Below are 22,236 nucleotides of genomic sequence, written 5' to 3'. Positions count from 1 at the left end.
CACTAGGTGGTCTTAACAAAGGAAGCTATAAAAATAATGCTTCCTAGGGACTTAAAGTTTCCGTTTTGCTTACAGAAGAAATACATCACTATTGTGGAAAATTTGGATAGTATAGGAGGAAAAAAATGATCAATACATAACCCTACCCTAAGATAAACACTGGTATCCTATCACCTGTATGAAACTGCAATCCATAAGGACCCAAACAAGAGTGTTTTCTGGTGGAATTTGACCAAAGAGGCATCCCTTTGTCGATTTGCCACTCTTTGAAAGGAAACCATTAGGTATAATATTCTCTAGATTAGTACTATCCAGTAAAAATAGAATGCAAGCCACAAAAGTAATTTTACATTTTCTAGTAGCTACATTGAAAAGTAAAACTAAATAGATGAGATTAAATTTAATAATATATTTTAACCAAATATATCCAACATATTATCAATATAATTTCAACACTCAATCACTATAAATGCTGTTAATGAGATAATTTTTTTTTTGTACTATGATTTCAAAATCCAATGTGTATTTTTACATTTATAGAGCGTTTCCATTTGGACTAGCCACACTCCAAGGGCTCACTAGCCATGTGTGGCCAGCGGCTGCCATATTGCCCAGCACAGGGCTAGATGCTAAGGGGAAATCAGATCTTTAAGATGTCATGCTGATTCATACAATCCACGCTTGAATCTGAACTTGCCTCTGCATTTTGAAGAGCCAGGCTTCCTCTATGGTACATATTTTAAGCAATTGAATGAAGTGGCCAATTCTACCTTGCCAGAAATTCAAGTCCCCTCTTCTATCTATGCACAGGAATTTAGTCTTATTATCCTTAACCATCAGTGTCAACAACAAATTGTCCTTCTTCCCTGCGGTGACTGGAGCAGCAGAACTCCGAGATGGTTCCCACTAATTGATTTGGAATAAGAATGTTACATTCTTCCTACTGGAAGCGTTAGCCAAATCACGTCCTGAATTTGGCCATTGTTCTAGTGCTAAAGCTGCTCATGTGCTGGAACTCCACAAATGAGACAAAACTGATTTGAAATCTTATTGCTGGCACACCTCCCCAGCAGGAACTGCGAGCTATCCCCTGGCTTAATCTGGTTAAAACCAGATAAAGAATTAGGTCAGGGGCCTCTGGCTGCAACTCCAGCAGAGCTGTGGAATAAAAATTAACCAGGGAGTTGGGAAAGCACTGCTTGCCATTTGCATTTGACTTGTTCTAGGTCAATTTTCTTGCTCTAGTTCTAGGTTAAAGCCCATGAGCGTTGCAGAGGGCAGTGGGGCTGCCTCGGCCCCCAGGGTATGGATGTGCCTTCCCCAGGTGCTCCCAAAAGGAATCCAGGGTGCTATTTGGGGTTTGAGGCTCTGCATGATGTGTAGAGTCAAACTGCTATTGTCTATTAAGAATCAGTGCACCTGGGGTGGGGACGCAGGGCCTCCTGGTTGGCACAGCAGGCCAACTCCACTGAGGCCCAGTCTCACCTGGGATTCAGAGAAAGGGCAAGTAGATAGCTCTGGAAGGCCTGTCAGGAGGAGACTCAGGTGTGAATCTGTAACCCAGAGGCTTGTTTTTACCTCATTGAATTGGTAGGTCTGGTGAAGCTAGGAAAGAGATAACCACATCAGAGCTTGACCTGCCCAGCTGAAAAGGCTCATTTCCACAGGCCCTAGTTACCAACAGATAGGCCTTACATAACGAGTGCTTCAGAGCAATGAGTTGTCTGTGTAGAAGCAATGAAGGCAGTTCTTGTTGGGAGGTGTTGGAGGGTCCTCCAGGTCCTGGAGTCCTCAAGGACCTAAGTGCCAGGTCCCTGGACACTGACCCCTTCTTGGCTTCCACTCCCTATTACATCCTCCTCCAGGGTTCAGCTAGTCTGCTGTGTATCCTCTAATTCACTGATTCTCCGCGCTGTCATTTGATCCTGTGCCATTTGGGCCGAGGTGGAAGCCGAGGGCTAATGACAGACCGCCTGTCTAGAAAAAGTGAAACACAATCCTATCTTTCCCACTTACACACCACGACTGCTGGGTGTAGAGAATGGGCTTTTATAGCCCTGAAAGAAGATGCCCCTCTTGGGTAGGTGGCCTTGATGCTGTCCAGAACCAGCTGTGTTGAAAGGAAGCTTCTGCATAATGGACTCGCCTCCCTTTCCTTAGAGTCTCATCAGCCTGCCCCTTACACTGGGATCTGGTTGCATTGTCCTGTCCCTCGCTGCTGAGCCATGAGGACTGTGTCAGCGAGAGGCAGCAGGGAACAGAAAAGGGGGTCTTTTGTCTCCTAGACTGAGTGGCCATGCCAGGAGCCACTTTTAGAATGAAAATCCCTGCACGTTATGTTACATTTCTCTCTGTGTCCCAGTTTCCACATTGGTGACAGGGAAGGACAATGTAATGGGTTATATTTGGGTCTAATTGAATGCAGCTTAGCATACTGGAGGGAGGTTATGGAGTCAGACAGCTTTGAGTTTAAATTCTAAGTTCCCTAGTTACTAGCTCTGATATCTCAGTTGAGTTATTTAACCTCCTAGTGCCACACTTAGCACCTCTCTAGAAACAAATCCATATACCCATCTCATCTGATTTTCCAGAGTTCCTGGAGCAGTGCCTGCCATAGTGCAGCCTCAATAGCTGTTCTTATTTAAAGAGACATATCAGAAAAGTACTTTTCAAATAGCAAATGCTTGATTAGGCACTGAGTAGAAGAGGTGACTTTTTTATTTTGATCTTTTCACCTTTCTTGAATTCATTCTCTTTCCCAAACATATGGGCATTAAAATATCTTGATCATATAAACATGCCTTATCCAGAATACACATGAATTAGAGCCCAAGTGGCTTTTTCTATTAAATGTCGTGCTGCCGTCTAGATTTAAAATAGGCACCCAGTCATGGCATAATGTGGCCTTTCTGTGAATTGTCATATTCATGTGAGTTCAAAGACCCTTTGGAGCGCCTGCTGTCTACAGAAGATTGTGGAAGACAGGGATGAATCAGGTTCTTGTATCCACAGAACCTGCAATCGGTAGTGAAGGAGATGATACAAATACCTATATAGTAATATCTACATAGGAAATAAAATAACTCTACAACAATTTTCATAAAAGGGCTGAGGAATTTCAAAGACAAAGCAATTACTTTCCACTGGCAAGAAAGGTGAAGGCTTCTCGAGGTGTTGGCCTTTATGCTGAGCCTTGAGGAGTGAGTAGGATTTAGATTCAAGGAACACTGGGGCATAGACTGGTGGTCCCATGTGGCAGGGGCATGCTGTGAGTGGAGGGACATCGTAGGAACAAGAGTGAAAAGTCAGATTATGGAGAGCCTGTTCAGGATGAAAACGTTATTCACCACTCAGTAAGTGGCGTGGAACCACTGAAAATGTGGGAGAGGAAAAAGACCCATTTTCACCTTTAGGAAGACAGCCGGTTGGTATGAGATCAGAGACATTAACTTCTGGAAGCAGAGGGATCAGTATTGCATCTACTGAGGCCTCTTAAGGCTGAGGCATTGGGATTGGAGAGGGGCGTTTGTGGCAGGGAGAGAACCAACAGGGTTAGTGACTGGTGTGGATTCAGAAGGTGGGATTGAAGGGGAGTGAGCCAATAACCAAGTTGGAAACATTAGAGAGAAGTCATTGGCCTGATGGAGGTCACTGGGGGAGTCAGGCTCTATTGATTGGCCTTGTTAGCAGCCCACCCATGTGGAGACACTAAGCACAAAGGGGAAATCAAGCCCTGTAACTCAGGCTTAGGGTCAAGGCAAAGTGGGGAGACTTGGGAGTGACAACAGAAGTGGAGGCATGAGGGGAAATTATCCAGGAGATGGAGATGAGAAGAAAGGATGGCATGAAACTATCCAGGGAGAAGGAGATGAGAGAAAGGATGGCATGAAAAGAAGAGGAAAAGGAAGAAGTGGGACCTGCAAAGAGAAGGGAGGGGAGGAAGGGAGATCAGCTGAAGAATGCACTTGGGAGACAGCAGGTCAGGAATCTCAGGCCTGCTGCTGAGTGACCATAGGCAAGATACTGCTCTTTCCCTCCCCTGTAAGGGGATTCTAACAGCACCTCGCAGGGGGAGGAGTCCATGCCTGCTGTACTGAGTGAGTTTATAATAAGCTCTCGTTCCTTGTTCCTCTCCCACAGAAACCTGGAGAGGCATGTTAAGAAGGGGATGGCCATCGGGATGTAATGCTTTAGAGAGACGGGGGCCCTCAGAAAGGACTATGAGACGCCCCCATTCAGTCACTAGTGACAGAGGAAGGTGGGGAAAGCACCTCACCACTTCCCCTGTGCAGTGGATCTGAAAGTCTGATCATCAGGGGTTGGTGAGTAAGGGGATAAGGAGGAAGTGAGAACAGCAAGTGGGCGCTCCCCTTGTAAGCTTGTGGCGGTGAAGGGAGAGGAGGATGGAGTGGAGCTTGAGGAAGCAGCAGGGCTCAGGGAAGGGCGTCAGGGCTGCTTATGCCAGTGAAACGAGCTGCCCTCTTCAGAGGAGTGAGCTATGCCTTGGGAAACCCTTTTACTCTTGGATTTGGCAGATGAGGTCCAAGCTCTGTGGTGTTTGCTCAGAGGTGCCGGCTGATTAGCTGCCAGAGGAGGAAGGCGGTCATACACCAGGGAAACTGGTTGTCATGGGAGCTCCGTGCAGAACATGGCTGGGTTCTGAATTAGGCATCCTTGTAACCTGTAATCTTTTTATTTATTTATTTAAATTCCTTATTATTTAAAGTATTACATATGTCTCCTTTCCCCCTAATTGACCTCTCCCCAGCTGCTCCCACTCCAACCTGGAATCTCCCAGGGATGGTTCCAAGGAAAGAAAGATCACGTGGTAGGTTTCTTTTTGAAGTGAGCAGTGGGGCATCCAGGGGGAGGAGCTGAGGAAGTGCCCAGAGTTTCCTCAGCGGTTTCACAGCTCTCTGTTGCTGACAAGCACAGCCCAGTCCGAAATACTGATTTCCTCTCCTGGGTCCTCAGCATCTCAGATCTTTGCAGCCCCTGCCACTCCTCACCACCCACCACCCCTGTGTGTGGAAGGGAATGGTTTTGCGTGGGTCTCTCTTCAGAGATGAAGAGGCCAGATGGATTAAACATTGAAGTAAGTAAGGGAGTTGAGTGGTTAAGCCAATGATAGACTTTCCCCCACCCCCGATCTTTATAAGAAATTAGCCAATTAGATACAGCCATCTTCTCTCCCCTGTTAATAACAGTCTTGTGAGAGTCAGAAGCTCTGCTCAGATGGACAGAATGCAGGGGAGGCACCATAAAGCAATTCCTGGATACAGAAAAGGACTGCTGTTATGTTTGTGGCATTGCCCAGGGCACTCTTGGGAAAGAAAGATTGGGACCCAGGCAGAGCCATGAACACTGCATTCTCTGTTAACCCTATGCATCCCTATCTAGAGTTAGGAAAATAAAAGACTAACATTTTGTGCAGTATTTATAGTTTCTTTGTTGTTTATGTACTTAATGAGTGGACTTTGTAACGTGAATCTTTTAGATGCAAGGACCAGGAGCACTCTAGTTCTTTAAAACTAAGTGGAATTGTCTTATATAACAGAGTTCCAGGAGGATGATTGGCCTCAGGAGAGATCTGATGTCCTTAGGCTCTATTTCTCTGAGACCCTTTCATGTTTGCCCTCCTCTGAGTGCTGACTTCTTCCTTGGGCTGGCTCTTCTCGGGGAAGTAAAAGTGAGGGGAGAAGTTCTAGATTTTGTGTCCTCACAGCACGGAGAGAGAACGTGATTCCTGATTGCTCCGAGGAACCCCATGGGTTTTGTTGCATCTCCTTGGCTTGAGTTGGGTTAGGTGTCTGTACTTGAGGCAATGGATAGGCTGATTGGCTTAAGTTATTGGGTTTCAAATCTGATGCCCCTTCAGAAGATCCTGATTTTATTGGTCTGGGAGGTGGATTCTACACATTGGTATTTTTAAATGCTCCCTGGATGGTTCTAATATACAGCCAACGTTGAGTTTGCTGGCTTAAGTCAATCAGTGTATACTGAGGGCTGAGAATGTAACTATTCTCCAAAGGAAAGTCTAGGTGTACTTGACATCCAGATTGATGGGATAAGAGGGTATAGTAGTTGGGGAAGCAAATATCAAATATTTACTGAGGCAGACATATTAGTTGCAGACATATTAGCTGCCCCAGTGTCCCTATCCCTCCTTTCTCCTTGCCACCAGAACACAGCTTTAATTTAGGGCAGTAAGGTGTCCGCTCTAGGGGATAGATCATGAATACTGTCAATAATCTTTTTCTGGACAGGAGAGGAGGGAAGAGGAGCAGAGAAGAGAAGAGGCAGAGCTAAATTACTCTTAGTACATAGAAAAAGTACAAGAAGTTTGAAAAGGAAGGAATTGGTAGTGGAAGCCATCAGAGGAGAAGGGGAAGGGCAATGTGAGGGAGGTGGCGTTGGCGGGGGTGGGGGAGAGGGGGGAGAAGAAGAAATGTTCAAATGTGGCTACCTCTTAGAAATAGACAAGAAGAGAATGGGAAACAAACTTTTAGCTATCATTTCATACCCTTCTGTTCTCTTTAAATTTTTATTTCTATGTGATTCTGTTATTTTTAATTAAAAATAAATCAATCTCCTTTTGCAGTTGTTCCTTAAGAATCTAAAATAGTTATGGGATCTATTGTTAGAGTGCATTTCTTTAATTGTATAAATCACCTTTTTAACAAGAAATAAGTAGTGCTTGTTAACTGTCCTATTTGCCCACAACCTCACAATAATGTAGTATAGATAGGGATAAAATGTTCTAATTTTGTGTGTGAGGAAGTGATCTCAGGAATGTACATTAGAACTCAAGGTCAAAGTCAGCTCATGGAATTCAAACCTGGAGCACAACTAGATATGCTTGGTTGCAGGAGATTGAGTTTTGTTCTGCCTTTCATGTTGTTGCCTCCACCTTCTTGTCTAGCCGCCCTTATCTGATTTGGTCAACAATGAGAGAGGAGCAAAACCTCAAGAATTCAGCTATAAGCATCTTCAGCGATCCATTTTCGGTCATGTTTTTCAGTTTGTCCTGGTTCCCAGGTATCTTGTGAAATTAATTCTGCACTGTCTCTTTTATTACACCTTTGACAATTACTCATTGTTAAAATTTTGGAACACAGAATCACATTGGCCACAGTATATTATTTCAGAGATTATTAGAAAAACAAAAGTTTCTTAGGGAAAGTAAGACTTTTACTTTTAATGTCTAATAGATTTGAGTTTCAGATCACTGGTGAAGAACAGTTAACTGGTTTTTAGTTGTTATTTTCAAATTTTTGTCTAAAAATCAACTTGTTACAATTTAAAAAATTGTAGAAGGACATCACAAGGCTTGTTTTTCTCTAGTACAGGGAATAAATGAATTAGTTTCTTAAATTGTAGGCACATTTCATACACCACTATTTTTCATTTGTCACTTTAGGTTCTGTTCTTTGGGGTCAGGTGTTAAAGAGGAATTAAAATTCCCCTCTTACTGTTATTGTTAAGCTGATTAACATTGTCTCCCTCCACACAACCACACTTGACTGACTTCGTATAGTTGGTCCGAAGGTTGTGGGTTATTGTTAAGCTGATTAAAATTCCCCTCTTACTATTATTGTTATTATTATTTTACCAGAACTCAATTCTTAGGTAAAACCCTACCCAGGCTTCTACTGGCATTAAGACTTTAAATTTTGCACAAAACTTCCAGATACTTTCATATGATTACCCATGACTAATGTGTCAAAAAAAGACAATAATAATATGGATATAGGAAATGCATGGTTTCATACCACTGATCTAAACAAGCACCTATCGTGTGCGGGTCGTTCAATGCATCGTGTGTGGGTCCATCCTTGGCAATTTGTAAATGTCCTATTATTGCTTCTCCATCAAACACTTTATCAGAGTCCCAGATGCTGCAACTGAATGAATTTGTGTAACATTCAGTGCTGGTATTTAGGAATAGCAAACAAATCCACAAAACTGGTAGATGGACAGCAGGAAGAAAAAGATTTTTATTTTTTTAAAGTCTGAAGCCTGGATCACCCAATGATGATAGCTCATTAAATCTTCAAAAAACAGAGATTTGGCCTAAGGCATCCGCCTAAGAAGCTCACAGAAGGATTAGCAGACCTCTAATGGCACGCTAATGGAGCCACCTAGTGGTTTGTTACAAAATTTAAGGTTGTGGGACTATATCTCAGGATCCATTGTGTGAGGCTTAGTCACTATGACTAAGTAACAACTTTTCATTTCATCCAGCAAGGAGGAGGGTCAGTGTCACTGAGAATAAGCACAGTGCTGCTCTGTGAAATGTTTTTATTTATTTATTTATACTCTTCCTTTTATTACAAAGGACTTATTGCAACTCTCCTGAAAAACAGTGAGATAACACACACTAGAAGAGCAAACATGAATGAAGACATAAGCATAGTCAAAAATTTTGATGATCCAAAATACCTCTAAATTTTTCATGAAATGACTCCATATTTTTACATAAGTGTGGAAATGGATCATTTACGATATTCACAATGTCCAGAAAAAAGAAGTAATTTCCAGGAAAAGTAAAATTGTACCTGATTCCAAGAGCAGAGAAATGTTTCTTCTGGGGATCCTCACAAATGAGATTCTGCATCCTGCCATGTGTAATGTCCTCAGTCCTCCTAATAGAAACCATGCCGATTGTTAGAGGATTGTTTCTCTATTGTGTCCACACTATTTGGAAGAGGACAGGCACCAAACTCCGTTTTCCGGGTTTGCATGAACTCATTTGATTCTCACAATAAGCACATGAGGTAGGTAGTATAACTATCCCTGCATTGCACACGAGGCCCTGAGATAAGTGAGGTTATGAACTTGCCAAGAGTCAGTTGTTAATAATCATCACTTCCAAGATGCTGAATGTGAATGGCCAGGTTAGTACAATAGGCCCATCCAATGAAAACCACAGTACTTGATTTCCCCCTGTGTCTTAAACAGCCTCTAGGGCAGCGTTTTTCAACCGCCATTGCGGCACACTAGTGTGCTGCGAGATGTTGCCTGGTGTGCTGTAGGTGCAGACAAGACAAGAATTTTATAATTTTTCACTATTTTGTTTACTTAATATTTCATAATAAAGTAATTATAAAATACTTTCTTTGTGTTTATTTGATTCCTATTCAAGAGAATTACTTTATATATAGTCAATATAGGCACAGAGTTAAATTTTTTAACATTTTCTAATGGTGGTGTGCCTCGTGATTTTTTTCATGAAACAAGTGTGCCTTTGCCCAAAAAAGGTTGAAAAACACTGCTCTAGGGGATTATACAGGTGTGCTTTAACGTGATGATAAAGATGAGGTCAGGGTTGCATATTTCTGAGATGATTCAGTTAATCTTGCTCTCTTCTAGGGCCACAGATTTTTTTTTTTAATCAATCTTTATTGTTCATATTATTACAAAGGTTCCTCATTTCTTCCCCCCTCCACCAGGTTCCCACCCCCCATTGTCCTCATCCATAGGTGCACAGTTTATGTTCAATCTCTTCCCGCATCCACCACTCCCCCTTTCCCCGAGAACTGTCAGTCCACTCCCCTCCCGTATCGCCGACTCTACTAAAATCAACAGCTAATATTGTTCATCAGGTTTTTCAATCTCCTTTTTTTGTTGTTGTTGTTGTTTTTAAATTAATAAACTTTTACACTTCTAAGAATAAATTTTTTAAAAAAATATATTTTATTGATTTTATACAGAGAGGAAGGGAGAGAAATAGAGAGTTAGAAACATCGATGAGAGAGTCATCGATCAGCTGCCTCTTGCACACCCCCTGCCGGGGATATGCCCACAACCAAGGTACATGCCCTTGACCGGAATCTAACCCGGGACCCTTCAGTCCCCAAGCCGATGCTCTATCCATTGAGCCAAATGGTCCCGGCGTAAGAATAAATTTTAAAATCTAATAATTTTAAACCTTGTTTTGTCTGCCCTGGGAATTGAGAAGCAAACTTGTTTATATGTAAACTTGCCCTTAGGCTATCAAAAGGTGTAGCCATTCAAATGTAAATGTTTAAAGATAGCTGCTGGTTGGAATTGGATTACCTGTTCTGGGTGGGAAGGGCTTGTCCTCCCCTTTCTCCATTAAAATTAAGGTGTTAGCTTTAAAACCTCTTTTTGGCAAGAGACCTTAAACTTTCAGACTTTAAATTTTTCAGATAGTAAATCAGTTACTTAGCATCTTCTCATATCAATAATACCTCCACATGCCCAAAGATACACTTCACACCAAAGACATTTCCAAATAGATCAACCAACCTCATCCAGACCCCACACAAGGCACTCACAGATCAACACCCCAGCGCAATACTAACTCAACACATCCAGATCTAAGTCTTCATCACTTGATTCAGCAGACCCTCAAGTTCCCCCAAAAGTTTCCAGCCATGTCTGAGAGGCAGCCCTGGGGCGTGGGCAGGCGAGAAGCGAGCTGTTCCGGGCCTGGCTGCTCCGGGCCCGGCCTCTGTTGCTCTGGTCCGTTCCACAACCAGCTGCTCTGGGTCTGGCCACTGCCGCTCCGGCCTGGCTGCTGCTGCTCCGGGCCTGGCTGCTCCCGACCCAGCTGCTCTGGGCCTGGTAGGGCCACAGATTTTATCCTTGATTCCAATCACCATACTCTTGAGTACATGCAAGTGTGTGTGTGCCTTTTATAAATAAGTAAGTAAACAAATAAATACATAAATAAATAAATAAATAAATAAATAAATAATTGGACCAAGAAAGGGTCCTCAAATTTCCCACTTCCTGACTTTTAATAATCAGCTAAAATCCATGAGGTCATGCTGGCATATCTTCAGATACAGATCTAAAATGCAGTTATAACAAAACACACTTTATTTTGCTAGTTTTTTTCCCCTAAGTGGTATCTTTAACATTTTAAATGGCAGTTAAATTGATTTCTCTTAACCAGTTGAAAGTTGATTAGCAGTGAGCAAGGCAAACCTTGAATGGAGCCTCATGAGAAATAATAGCATCATTGAGAGGAGTCAAAATATCATAAAACTTGAGTCGAAAATTGAGCCTTTTAGAATGATGTTCTTTTAAGCTGTGCTTTAGGATAGTTATGTGATTTTGCTAAGAGAAAAAGGTGTATTTTATAAAATGACTGTTCCCTATAGATAGAGCCCCTTAAAAACAATTTCAATGGCATTTAAGAGAAATGCTTTGCTCAGTAAAAGAGTCTAATGCTCCTGAAAGATTCAAGTTCTATTTTGGTGTCAACATGATGGCCTACGACCCATAAGACTGAAGTTTTCAGAATGAAAACCTTATAATAGTTTTGCTCATAGGAATTCGTTCTATCCTAGGAATGGAAATGAAAGAAAGTGATGCTGAGATATGTGATAAGGGAAACATTGGCTAGGAATCAAGAAACCTGGGAATCCTAGCTCTACTTTATCCCTATAATAAAGGATGACATACATTCTTTGTATGTCATTTTTCTCATAAACTGAGGAGTCAAACCTGGATTCAAATACCAATTCTATTATTTATTAACTGGGCGATATTGGATTTGCCAGTGAACTTTTTTAGGTCTCAGATTCTTCATCTATAAAATGGCTGTAATGATGCATGGATTTTCTTGGTGCACACCATGTGCGTGCATTGTGCTTTAATGTACCTTTTACCTTTACAACATTAAATGGATATCCACATTTGTTATCTCCTCTTTACAGGTGAGATCATTGAAGTTGAGATGCTAGGTAATGTGAAGGGTTTAATTAGGATAATTAATGTAATGTGTCATATCTCCTGCTACAGATTAGATTCTCCAGAAATGGTAGCCAGTATTTTCCTATCGACTCTTCTATTAGATATACTTTAAAGATGAGTGAAGAGGAGATACATATGTTTAAACAGCTTAAGTTTGGGAATTAGAGGCCAAAGAGTGAAAATAAAACTGAATTTTTATTCTCCTACAGGAGTGGCAAAAACTCAATTATGATATCTACACCCTGCGACAGATTCGAAGGGAAGTGAGAAATAGATGGAAACACGTTTTAGAAGATTTAGGTGAGTCTGTAAGTGATTATGAAATGGTAAAAATGAGTAGTGGTGATCATTCCTCTTCACTTTCTTCACGAGGGTTTTTGAACAAGGAGTGTCAGTAATTGACGACTGAAGGCTACTGTGCATGAATTTCTCCTCAATCCCGTCCTCCTGTCTCCTCCAGCATAAACATCTGTCACTTTTATTATCACTGGCCCGGGTCTCGGACATGTTTTGCCATGTGTTCCCCCATCTGTCCTCAGAATCAACTAGCACAGAGCAGTGGAATCATATGGGCACTATTGAATTTTTTTGGAGTTGTGCATTGATTGAATTAGATGGGAGTGATTGGCCAATTAGTAATAGCTTTATGGGGTGAGGCAGATTGGGAAAGATACTGTTTGTAATCAACTTTTTTATTTTTAAGAGAACAACAAAATTCAGTGTAAACTTTCAGAAGCACTAAAAGGCAGAAAAGCTTTAAAGTTGGGGAAAATCCCTGTGTCATTTGAGGAGATATTGGGAATTGGTTTTTATGAATTCTGCTAGGATTTCAATACAATAACCATGGCCCTCACATTATAAAATAAGCTCATTTTAATGGTTAAAAATGAATGTGTCACCTTTGAAGTCCTCAGACCTTCTGCTTTGAAAGGGAACATGACATCTTGGCATCGTATCTTTTTAAAAGTGGGATGCCAAATTGCCAGCCTCTGTTGCTTTACTTGGGATACAGTGTTATGGGATGGACTTCTGCCCCCTCTGCTCACTCAGTATTGGTGGGACTTAATAGTCTTCTTTGTTTAAATGTCATTTTTCCAAGTAGGTTTAAATCTATGAGTCTTCTCTACCTTTGGGTGAGTAAGTAAGCAGCCAACCGTATTGCTGCAGGAAAGGGAAGGTGGGCTTGGGGAAGGAGGGACCTGGAAGTGAGCACCTTTTGGCAGCCAGCCGCAGAGGCACCGTTGGAATGCTGGGGGTTGGGGAGGAAAGGAAAAGTGGGGTGAGGGAGGAGGGTTTCACACCCAAACAAGGGAAACAAGCAGTCAGCGGATGAGCATGAGGCTTAACTCTATGGATAAAGTTAACAAAAGAAAATTAAACAAGAATAAATATCAAACGAATTAAAAAATAATTTATTGATTTCAGAGAGGGAGAGATAGAAGCATCAATGATGAGGGAGAATCATTGATTGGCTGCCTCCTGCACACACACACACTGCCCCCCTCCTCCCCCCCAACCAGGGATTGAGCCTGCAACCCAGGCATGTGCCCCTGACGAGAATTGAACCCAGGACTCTTCAGTCTACAGGCCAACGTTCTATCCACTGAGCCAAACCAGCTAGGGCTCAAACAAATTTTAACGAAACACACCACTAGCAGGTCACCCTGAACTGGAAAGCAGCCCAGGGAGCAGTGCCTTTGGCTTCAGGTTTCCGATGCTTGTGATGCATGGATTCTAAGGTTTCCGATGCTTGTGATGCTTGTTCAGAATCCACGTTGGGGTCCCTCCACCTGCTGCAGGGCCTGTGCTGCAGGGCAGTCCCTCCCTGTGACTACTTTACTTGACAGGTACTTTTTTGTTCACCTTAGGTTTTCAAAAGGAAACAGACTCTTTGTTGTCAGTGACGAAACTCAGCACCATCAGTGACTCTAAAAACACTAGGAAAGCTCGAGAGATCTTGTTGAAACTGGCTGAGGAAACCACTATTTTCCCAACAGGTTGGGAGCTCTCTGAGAGATACCTCTTCGTTGTGGTGAGTGGATGCATTTTTCATCTGCCCTGATTTTGCTTTCATTTTTTTTTTTCTTTTGCTTTTCTGTTAATCTATAAACTCCTCATTCCAACCCCACCAGCAACCCCACAATGTGAGGTAGCAGATGGTGCTGGCATTTGTGGCCAGGAGCATGAGCCACCGGCAGGGGAGGGTTAGGGGGGGGGCTGTAGGATTCAGATTTCTGGATTGCACTCAGACCTACTGAGGCTTGTGTTGTGACTTAAGAATCTGTATTTTTCAACCAATTCTACTGTAGAGTCAGCTTTGTAGGTCAGAGGTAGGAAAAATGTTGTTTATATAACCCAAGATTGACAAAGAATTTGAAAGGCTGTTTCTTGGATAATGTAAGTAAGGGTTAAGGGGTGTCTCTAAATTTGAGAAAAATTTGATGTTTCCTTGTTATTAGGTCTGGGATGGGTTTTGTTGTTGATATCATAGATTGTTTTTTTTCCACCGAAGGGCTTGGGTTCCCATCTTGACAACATTTTCGTATTTACTTTCTTGGCAGGACCGTCTCATCGCTCTCGATGCTGCAGAAGAGTTCTTTAAAATTGCCCGTCGAACTTACCCCAAGAAGCCCGGGGCGCCCTGCTTGGCAGATGGCCAGGAAGAACTGCACTGCCTTCCATTTCCAAGTCCCTAGAGGAGAGGCTGGGCAGCAGAGTTTGAGTTTTTCCACTGGAACTCAGCAGCCAACCAAAGCTGGAAAATGAGTGTGGATACAAGTGAGCAAGTAGAGAGCCAACTGAGTGAAAAATGATTCGGAATCCTACAAAAGCCTAAGGATTTGGATATCTGGTCTTCATGAGGTCTTTATCCTGTGAGATGTTCCGGTTGCAGTGAAACAGCCTGCATCAAAGAGGTTGTCAGTGGGACATTTCATCATGAGTGTTTTGGTTCTGAGAACCCATTGCCCTCATTCCGGTTTTGGTCGAACAATAAGCCTTACTGATCAATTCTATTGGGAGAATGGGATATTCTAGTTAGTAAAACAATAAGATTAATGGAGAGAGTTCTCATTGAGCCCAATATGGATTACCAGTTTTTAAACAATTGTTATATGTGCATATAGGCTAAATCAAAATAATACCAGGCACTGTGTGACATTTCTTTAATTTGGAAGAACCTTGGAGAGTGTCAGAGGCATCATTTAAATATCAGTTATAATTATTTATAAATACAGATGTACCAGATAATAGAAATCACTAAGAGTGTGGCTCAGCCGTGAATTTCAAATAGAATGATCCAAAGCAGAGCATCCTGCAGGGATATATATAAAACTCTGTCTTTAGTTGTGGTACATGCATCTTACATTCTCGGTGTTATTGGTATCTGGTTACCTCATTTTTGCACATTGTCCACTTCTGATCCAAAAGCCCTTGATATTTTACCCAGGATAGCATCTGTAGACAGAAACATCTGGCCTCTGCTTCTTTCTCTTCTCTGTAACCTGTTTCCGACTGATTGGCTGAGAGTTGCACCTGCCCAGGGACCTCTCGTGCCATCTTGCATCTCTGCAGGTGGTATTGCACTGGAGAAGGTCATTGCTGGACTTTCACTCTGAAGGTGATTTTTTAAATGGAGCAATGCTGGCAGTACAGCTGGCTTCTATCCACAGACCAAGAAGGCCAGCTCCAAAAGTTACTTGCCTCTTACGTAAGGAGCTTGCCAAGAAATCAGGGTTCATTTTATTGAAAAGACTTTCAGAATGTGTAGGATTCATGAATAGATTGCCGAGAACAATGACAATATTATTACTTTTACTGATTTTGCTCTTTCAACTTCAGGTTAAAAGGTAACTTGTTTTTAGTCTATTCCAGGGAATTTTTACTTGAAAATATCCATATTTTGACTAGTTTCTATAGTAGTGAACATGATGTTTCAGTTGTTTGTGAGAGGAGACCCGTGTTCTCCATTTATTAATGCCTTGCAGACCAATTTAACTACTGTATCATGTTTCAGGAAAAATTTTTTCTAGTTTAATAAGTAAGCTAAAAGTCTTATTTAAAAAAATATTTAGGGCTTAATCCCTCTCATAGTGTTTAAAATTAGCCTGCAAATATTTTTCCTTACTTCCATGAGTTCTTGCAAGGTTAACATACAAACTGCAATAATCAAACAAAATAAAAAAATAAATTTTAATAATAGAAAGTAGTGTTTTCATCTCTGTCCTTGGAATTTGTATTTTGCCTTTCTGCCTTTTTGATGTCAAAATAGATGAGATTGTTTGCATCTATGGAGAATAAGTTGTAACCATAGTCTTTATTTTTGGTAATGTTTGGTAATGTCTATGATTATAAAGACATATGGAATTATCCGGAAATTTTCTTTGCAGGGAATTAAAAGGTTTCTGTATTTACTTTTTGGCTGGATATTTCTGAGAAATAAAAAGGAGAGAGAAAGAGAAATATTTTGTTGTTTCACTTATATATGCATTCATTGATTGATTCTTATAGGTGCTCTGACCAAGGATTAAACCCACTGCCCAGCCGGGGCTCTATATGCCTTTAACACACTCCAGAGGACACTTGGTATCTCGATTTTTCAATTTTCAAGTCCCTTAACATGGGTTTAGAAGACTGGGTTTTAGAGAACTGAGTCAGGAAAACAGGTCTTAGCTTAAGCCTCATCTTTTGATCATTTTAACTAAATGGAGTTTATCTGATTTTGCTACTCATCTATATTCTAAGTAGTAAGATTAAATTTAGAAAGAACAGTGCTATAAAAACAAAAATTAAATTATGACACCTAATAGCTCGATAAAGCATAGACTTATAGATCATTACTTTTTCAAAAACCAACAGCTGTAGTTTTTAGTAGCAATTTATTTTTTAAAAAATTTCAGCATTATTAATATGAAATGGATAAGTAAACTTTGTCATACATCCTAGAGACTTGCAGGATCTGAAGTATCATAATCAGCAGGCCACTTTATAAAGATGGTTGTTTAATCATTTTAATCATCTTTATCAAAACTGAAGGTCCATTAAACTGCATAGAGGGTGTTAGGAATAATTTTCCACATATGAAATGAGTAGTAGTCAAGATAAGTGGTTAGACTGTTTGCCCTCCATTATCTTTGCAGGAGGAAGATGTTAAGAACCCATTGAACCCAGCAATGCTCAAGGCCTCGAGTGCCTTTTGTCCTTTGCCTGCTTCACAGACCTCACACTATATTGTCTGATTTTTATCGGAATCTACCATGTTTCCCCAAAAATAAGGCATCCTCTGAAAATAAGACCTATAAGACACTGTCTTATTTTCGGGAAAACAGGGTAGTTGGGTCTGCCTTAAGAATGAAACTATCACTCAAGATTTCTTCAAATTTTCGTTTCAATACTAGAGACCGGTGCATGAAATTCATGCACTGGGAGGGGGTGGTGAGTCCTTCAGCCCAGCCTGTGCCCTCTCGCAGTCCAGGACCCCTCAGGGATATCTGCCTGCCGGCTTAGGCCCTCATGGAATGGACCAAAGCTGACAGTTGGAAATCCCTCTCGTGGTCCGGGACCCCTTGTCCTTATCTCCCGCCTGCTCACAGCTCCTTACCACTTGGGTTGCTGCTCCTTAGTGCTGCCACTGCCGCTGCATTCACCAGTCATGAGCCCTATCTTTTTGTGTAGTTGTCTGTGGGCCAACTGCTCTCCTCCTTCTCACTTAGGGCAAGCAGCATATGTGGGCAGAGTACACTGTCATGGAATGCAGAAGGCTGCCTGGAGCTGAGGGGAGTGGCCGGGCCCATGGGGAGAGAGGTGGATACAGCAGACGCTATCTCACCCAATTGTGGGGCTGACTGGCCGGCCTTCACCTGCCTGACCCCACCCAGGGAGGGACCGAGTAGGGTGTCCCCCTGTCCATTCTCCATATTTCCATCCGTGACACCTGTTACCCTTGCCAGGCCTCCCCCAAAGTGAGTTCAGCTCAATCCCTGAATGTAAAAGGGCACGAGGGATGGGGAGGCGGGAAGCTCTACTCCAGTGCCCCTGCTTCCCGGCGACAGGACCTGGTCAACAGGACCCAATCTCAGGATGGGGGCCACAGCTGCAGAACATAGATCCCTTTCAAGAAAAGCTGGGAATGCAGACTTTCGTATGAGCCCCTGTTCCAAAGGTGGCAGTTTATTCACATTGTGGCAAAGACAACTTCAAGAGTAACATAAGTGGGTAAAGTCAGGGCCAAACCAGGCCAGTTCCTCATCCAGTCTCTTTGAGGCACGTGGGCAGAACCAAGTCTCAGCTCTTCATAGGACACTTCAGAGTTTGTTTGTTTTTTAAGCCTAAAGGACAGTAGTCTGTCTCCATTCTTGTTCTTTGGGATTTTTTTTCACCGTCGGATAAAAGGATACATACGTTAGGACAATCCTCTCGAGATACAATATTCCAATTGCACCATGTGAGGACAACAGTGCCCCGCAGAGGGAGGCAGCCAACAGACGGGCAGCAGGGAATTCTGAAAACCAAATGATGACAGAGATGCTAAGTCTTTCCTTCACGTGTCTGACACCCTCTTTAGGCGGCCTGCAGGCTGGGCCTCTGCTGGACCTTTACCAGCTGATGTCCTGGCAGGCTGCCCTGGGCCCTGCTAAACAGTGTGCAGGGCCTCTTGGGCCTGGAGGAAGTAGCCCCCCTGCCCTAGCCCCTCCTGGTACAGCTCCTGCACAAGGGAGCTGGTCTCCGGGGGGCACACCTGGTAGCAGCATAGATGCCTTCCATCTGCCGCAGCAGTGCCCTGTCTGCACACCCATCCTCCACCAGGGCCTGGCCCCTGCTGCTTAGGCATCCCCGGGGCAGGCCAGGACCTCCGGAAGGGGTAGGGGACCGCCCTCTACAGCTGCAGGACCACTTCTGGGTGTTCCAAAAGCCATAGCAGCCTCACAGCACAGCAGAACTTCTCTATCCCTTTCAAGGATGACCTCCTGTCAGTCTTTGTTCCTCGGGGTGCAGTAGGTGAGCACTCCCATGTCCTCGTTGAACAGCTCCTTGGCCGTGTGCCTGAAGATGTGTGCCAGGTGCCCATCAGAGCTGGCACCCTCATGAAGCCTCACCTCCTCCTCCTTCATGTCTCCAAATAGAGTGCCCATGGCGGCGTCATTGGAGGCAAGGTCACTTTGCTCCATTATCTGGACAATTCCACCTGAGGGTAACCTGCGGTCAGCACCCTGGGAACTACGTAAAGCTGTGGGAACATCTTCTCAAAGGGCCTCCAGCTTCTTGTCATAACATGGGGCCACAGTGACATGGAAAATCTTATCTGGGGACAGGTTCTGCCTCTGGTGCAGTGATCCCTAACCAGAGAGCCCATGGTCTGCTGGGAGACTTGGTCGTGCAGAGGTGGGGGTGTTGGGGTGACCCAGCACACGCTCTGCAGATCTGTCCCATATGGGGCAGGTGGAGGTCAGCATGGGTAGCCGGGGCTCTTCCTCACGGTGCTGGCAGGACCCACACACAAATTCCTTTTGGCTCTCCAAGATGCTTAAGTCCGAAGCTATCTTCATGTCAAAGAGGCTTTTGAGAAATTCACAGAACCTTCTGGATGCATCAGTAACACTGAGGCTGAATTTAGCAGCAAAACAAGGCAGAGACTGGGACACATAGACACTGCCAGCACCTTGTGCTGTGAGGTATCTCATTTCTTTTTTTCTTTTTTTAAAAAAAAAATATGTTTTATTGATTTTGTACAGAGAGGAAGGGAGAGAAATAAAGAGTTAGAAACTTTTATGAGAGAGAGTCATCGATCAGCCGCCTCTTGCACACTCCCTAATGGGGATATGTCTGCAACCAAGGTACATGCCCTTGACCGGAATCAAACCCGGGACCCTTCAGTCCCCAAGCCGACGCTCTATCCATTGAGCCAAACCGGTTTTGGCAGGTATCCCATTTCTTATTAAGGTTCAGAACACGGAAGAAGTTCTTGGTGTTCTGCTGAGAAACTCGGACTCCTTTCTCTGTGGTCACACAACTGTCACACACCAGGCAGTCACTTATGGAATTCTCCCTTCTCTCCGTTCTCCTGAGCTGGATTCCAAACGTTGACTGTGGCATTCTCTTGGTCATTGGCTTTTGAGTTTTTACTATATCCCTCCGTGTGCAGTGATTGCATTCTGGAGCAGGACAGGCTCAAGCGACCTGGTGGAAGCACCGGGAGAGCAGTCAGTCACTGCTGGTTGCCCTGGCGCTGCTGGCGGTATCCTTTCTTCCTTGGTGCCTGAGGCCAAGTTTCAGGAGGCTGGCAGCCTGTTGGGATTGTGCCAGCGGTACTGGCCCTTTGGTGCCTGTCCTCTCCTCTGGAGATTGTACCTGCAGGGCTACTAAGGAAGCCAGTCCCCAGTACCTCCTCACATCCTCCACCGATTGATTGGACTCTGAGGGCTGGGAGGAGGGGCCAAGAGGCCTGTCTTCCAGCTACTCACCAGTCCCCACCATGTCACTCACTCCAGTTCCCTGTTAGCCATCCCCTGATCAGTGGAGCCTGAGGTCCTTTAGGTCATTCAGGACCTTGGCTCTTTATGTATATAGATTGTAGGTCCTGAGAAAAGAAAGGAGAACTTCTCTGGAATCACAGGAAGCAAATGTGTCATTCCAGGCTAATAGGGGTTGTATGCTTAGAAGATTTTGGGCTAAGACTCACTTTCATTGTAATACAGCACCTGACTGCAAGATTAGGGGGGAGGCGACACATAGCCTTCACCTTTCTCTTCTAAAGGCTGAAAAATCACTGATATTTACTAAACAAATGGGCATTTGCTGAAAGGTCATTTTAAAATATAAAGATCATGCAGGAAATTTTAAAATAGTAAAAAGGCTCTAGCTGGTTTGGCTCAGTGGATAGAGCGTCAGCTTGCAGACTGAAGGGCCGCAGGTTCCATTCTGGTCAAGGGCCTATAAAATGTTTGCACCTGGCTATAAAGCAAGTTGGGTTCCTGGGCTGAAGAAACTGCAAGGAGGCTAGTCCCTAGGGAGAGGAAGCCGGGCATTGTTATGTGATGTCATTACCCAGCGCCCACAGCCACCGATCCAGGCAGGAAATGAAGAGAAGAGAGGTGAGAGAAAGGTAGGGGTCAGGAAGCCCGAGACTGGGTTTCCAGTTCTTCTACCTAGCTGTGCTTTAAATAGAGCAGCCACATCTAATCTATTTTTATCTAAATTAATCCCTTTAAAAAAATTATCTTTCCAAGTAATATTTAATTTTTTTCCTCTAAAGAGTTTCACTGCTAGTATAAAAAATGTTGAAGATTACTGGCATATACAGATAAAAAATATCTCCTTAATTGTAGAATGCAATAGGTTAAGTTTCCCCCACTGTGGAATCCCTTAACACAACCCGCATGGTCCAGGGCTCCACTCAGAGTTCCGTTTCTGGAGAAGGTCGCACCCTAAATGACTGGAAAAAGGTTAATTTGGGAAAATGGGGACCAGGCGGGAGTCCACCTCTAGGGGGAGGACTAGCCACTGCTCTGGCCTTTTGCCATCCCTTTTATTGAGGTTCTGAGACGAAGACATCCTTAGGCAGGAAATTCCAACAACAGAAAATCAACAAGAATTTACATACCATTAACAAGTTAAAGTTGCTTCAACTACCACTATCTCAACCAAACAATGAGTTGATAGCTCCGGCCATTCAGAGCCATTAAGGTGGGCCAGCCCTTTTTACATCTGACTACTAGTGACAATGTTCGGTTTCGGCACCCCACAATTCACTATTTATTGAGGATGTCAGTAAAAAGTTAATGCGAAAGCAGGATTATTTTCCAAAGTTAACGAGACCTATTCACTTAACTCCAAGAGAAGGCTCTTAGACAGTCACCCAGGGCTTGTGTCCTCCAGGACTTATCATCCTGTTTTGACCTTGGGATAGAGGGGAGGCTGAGACAGATGGAATGGAACCAACTCCTGAACGCAAACTGCTCCAAGGCTGGGAGATGTTGAATCTCTCTGGAAGTAAGACAACCTGCATCCTTTTCCTGTGGACATCTGTGGAGGCAGCACCGTAAGTGCTCAGGTGAGTGCATCTCAACGATCTCAATTGGTGGCTCCATGTAACAGATTTGCACTTTCTATTAACACCAGGATCTCTCCACCCAGGGACTTTGCTCAAAGGATAGGGTTGAACACTAGATGTCACTGTTGATTCACTCTGTTATCTTTTAGGATAAAAATTTCCATGAACTAGTGAGGAGAACAATTAAAAAAAAACCCTGAATATATATATACAGCGGCCTATTCATTTCTCTCCTTTACAATGGTTGCGTCTTTTTCATAAATTTCAGATTGTCTTTTTCTAGAGAACATTTGGAAGTTGGCAGAAAATGGAACAACGAAGAGGCAAGAATGTTTCTTAAAGGAGAGAGGTCAACAAACTTACGTTTGTGAATTAAGACCATTTTTGTATTTCTGAGTTTCTCCCTGAGGAAAGACTCAAGTTACCCTCAAGTCTACTTATTCCCCTAGTTCTGTGGCATT

At 43.2% G+C, this 22,236-nt stretch overlaps 1 protein-coding gene and 1 pseudogene across 2 annotated transcripts in view; one reads left to right on the top strand and one right to left on the bottom strand.

The window, feature by feature from the left end:
• MREG (melanoregulin) overlaps positions 1 to 16,188 on the top strand; it is a 49,247-nt gene extending 33,059 nt beyond the window's left edge. Inside the window, exons 3-5 of the mRNA XM_084891955.1 lie at positions 11,937 to 12,027; positions 13,596 to 13,759; positions 14,289 to 16,188. Coding sequence (XP_084748081.1) covers positions 11,937 to 12,027; positions 13,596 to 13,759; positions 14,289 to 14,423 — 390 coding nt within the window. The 3' untranslated portion in view covers positions 14,424 to 16,188. The remainder of the gene's footprint in view (positions 1 to 11,936; positions 12,028 to 13,595; positions 13,760 to 14,288) is intronic.
• Positions 16,189 to 18,358: 2,170 nt separating this feature from the next.
• Positions 18,359 to 20,199, bottom strand: LOC311626268 (nuclear prelamin A recognition factor-like; annotated as a pseudogene). Its single transcript has 2 exons — positions 20,187 to 20,199; positions 18,359 to 19,401 (listed from the first exon to the last, which is right to left on the bottom strand). The product of its transcript is annotated as a nuclear prelamin A recognition factor-like (transcript).
• Between the last annotated feature and the right edge of the window lie 2,037 nt (positions 20,200 to 22,236).

This window comes from Pipistrellus hanaki, assembly GCF_964339955.1.
Source record: "Pipistrellus hanaki genome assembly, chromosome: 8".
Taxonomy (NCBI): domain Eukaryota; kingdom Metazoa; phylum Chordata; class Mammalia; order Chiroptera; family Vespertilionidae; genus Pipistrellus; species Pipistrellus hanaki.
Note: the sequence above shows the minus strand (reverse complement) of the source record. Positions and strands in the feature narration are given on the sequence as shown.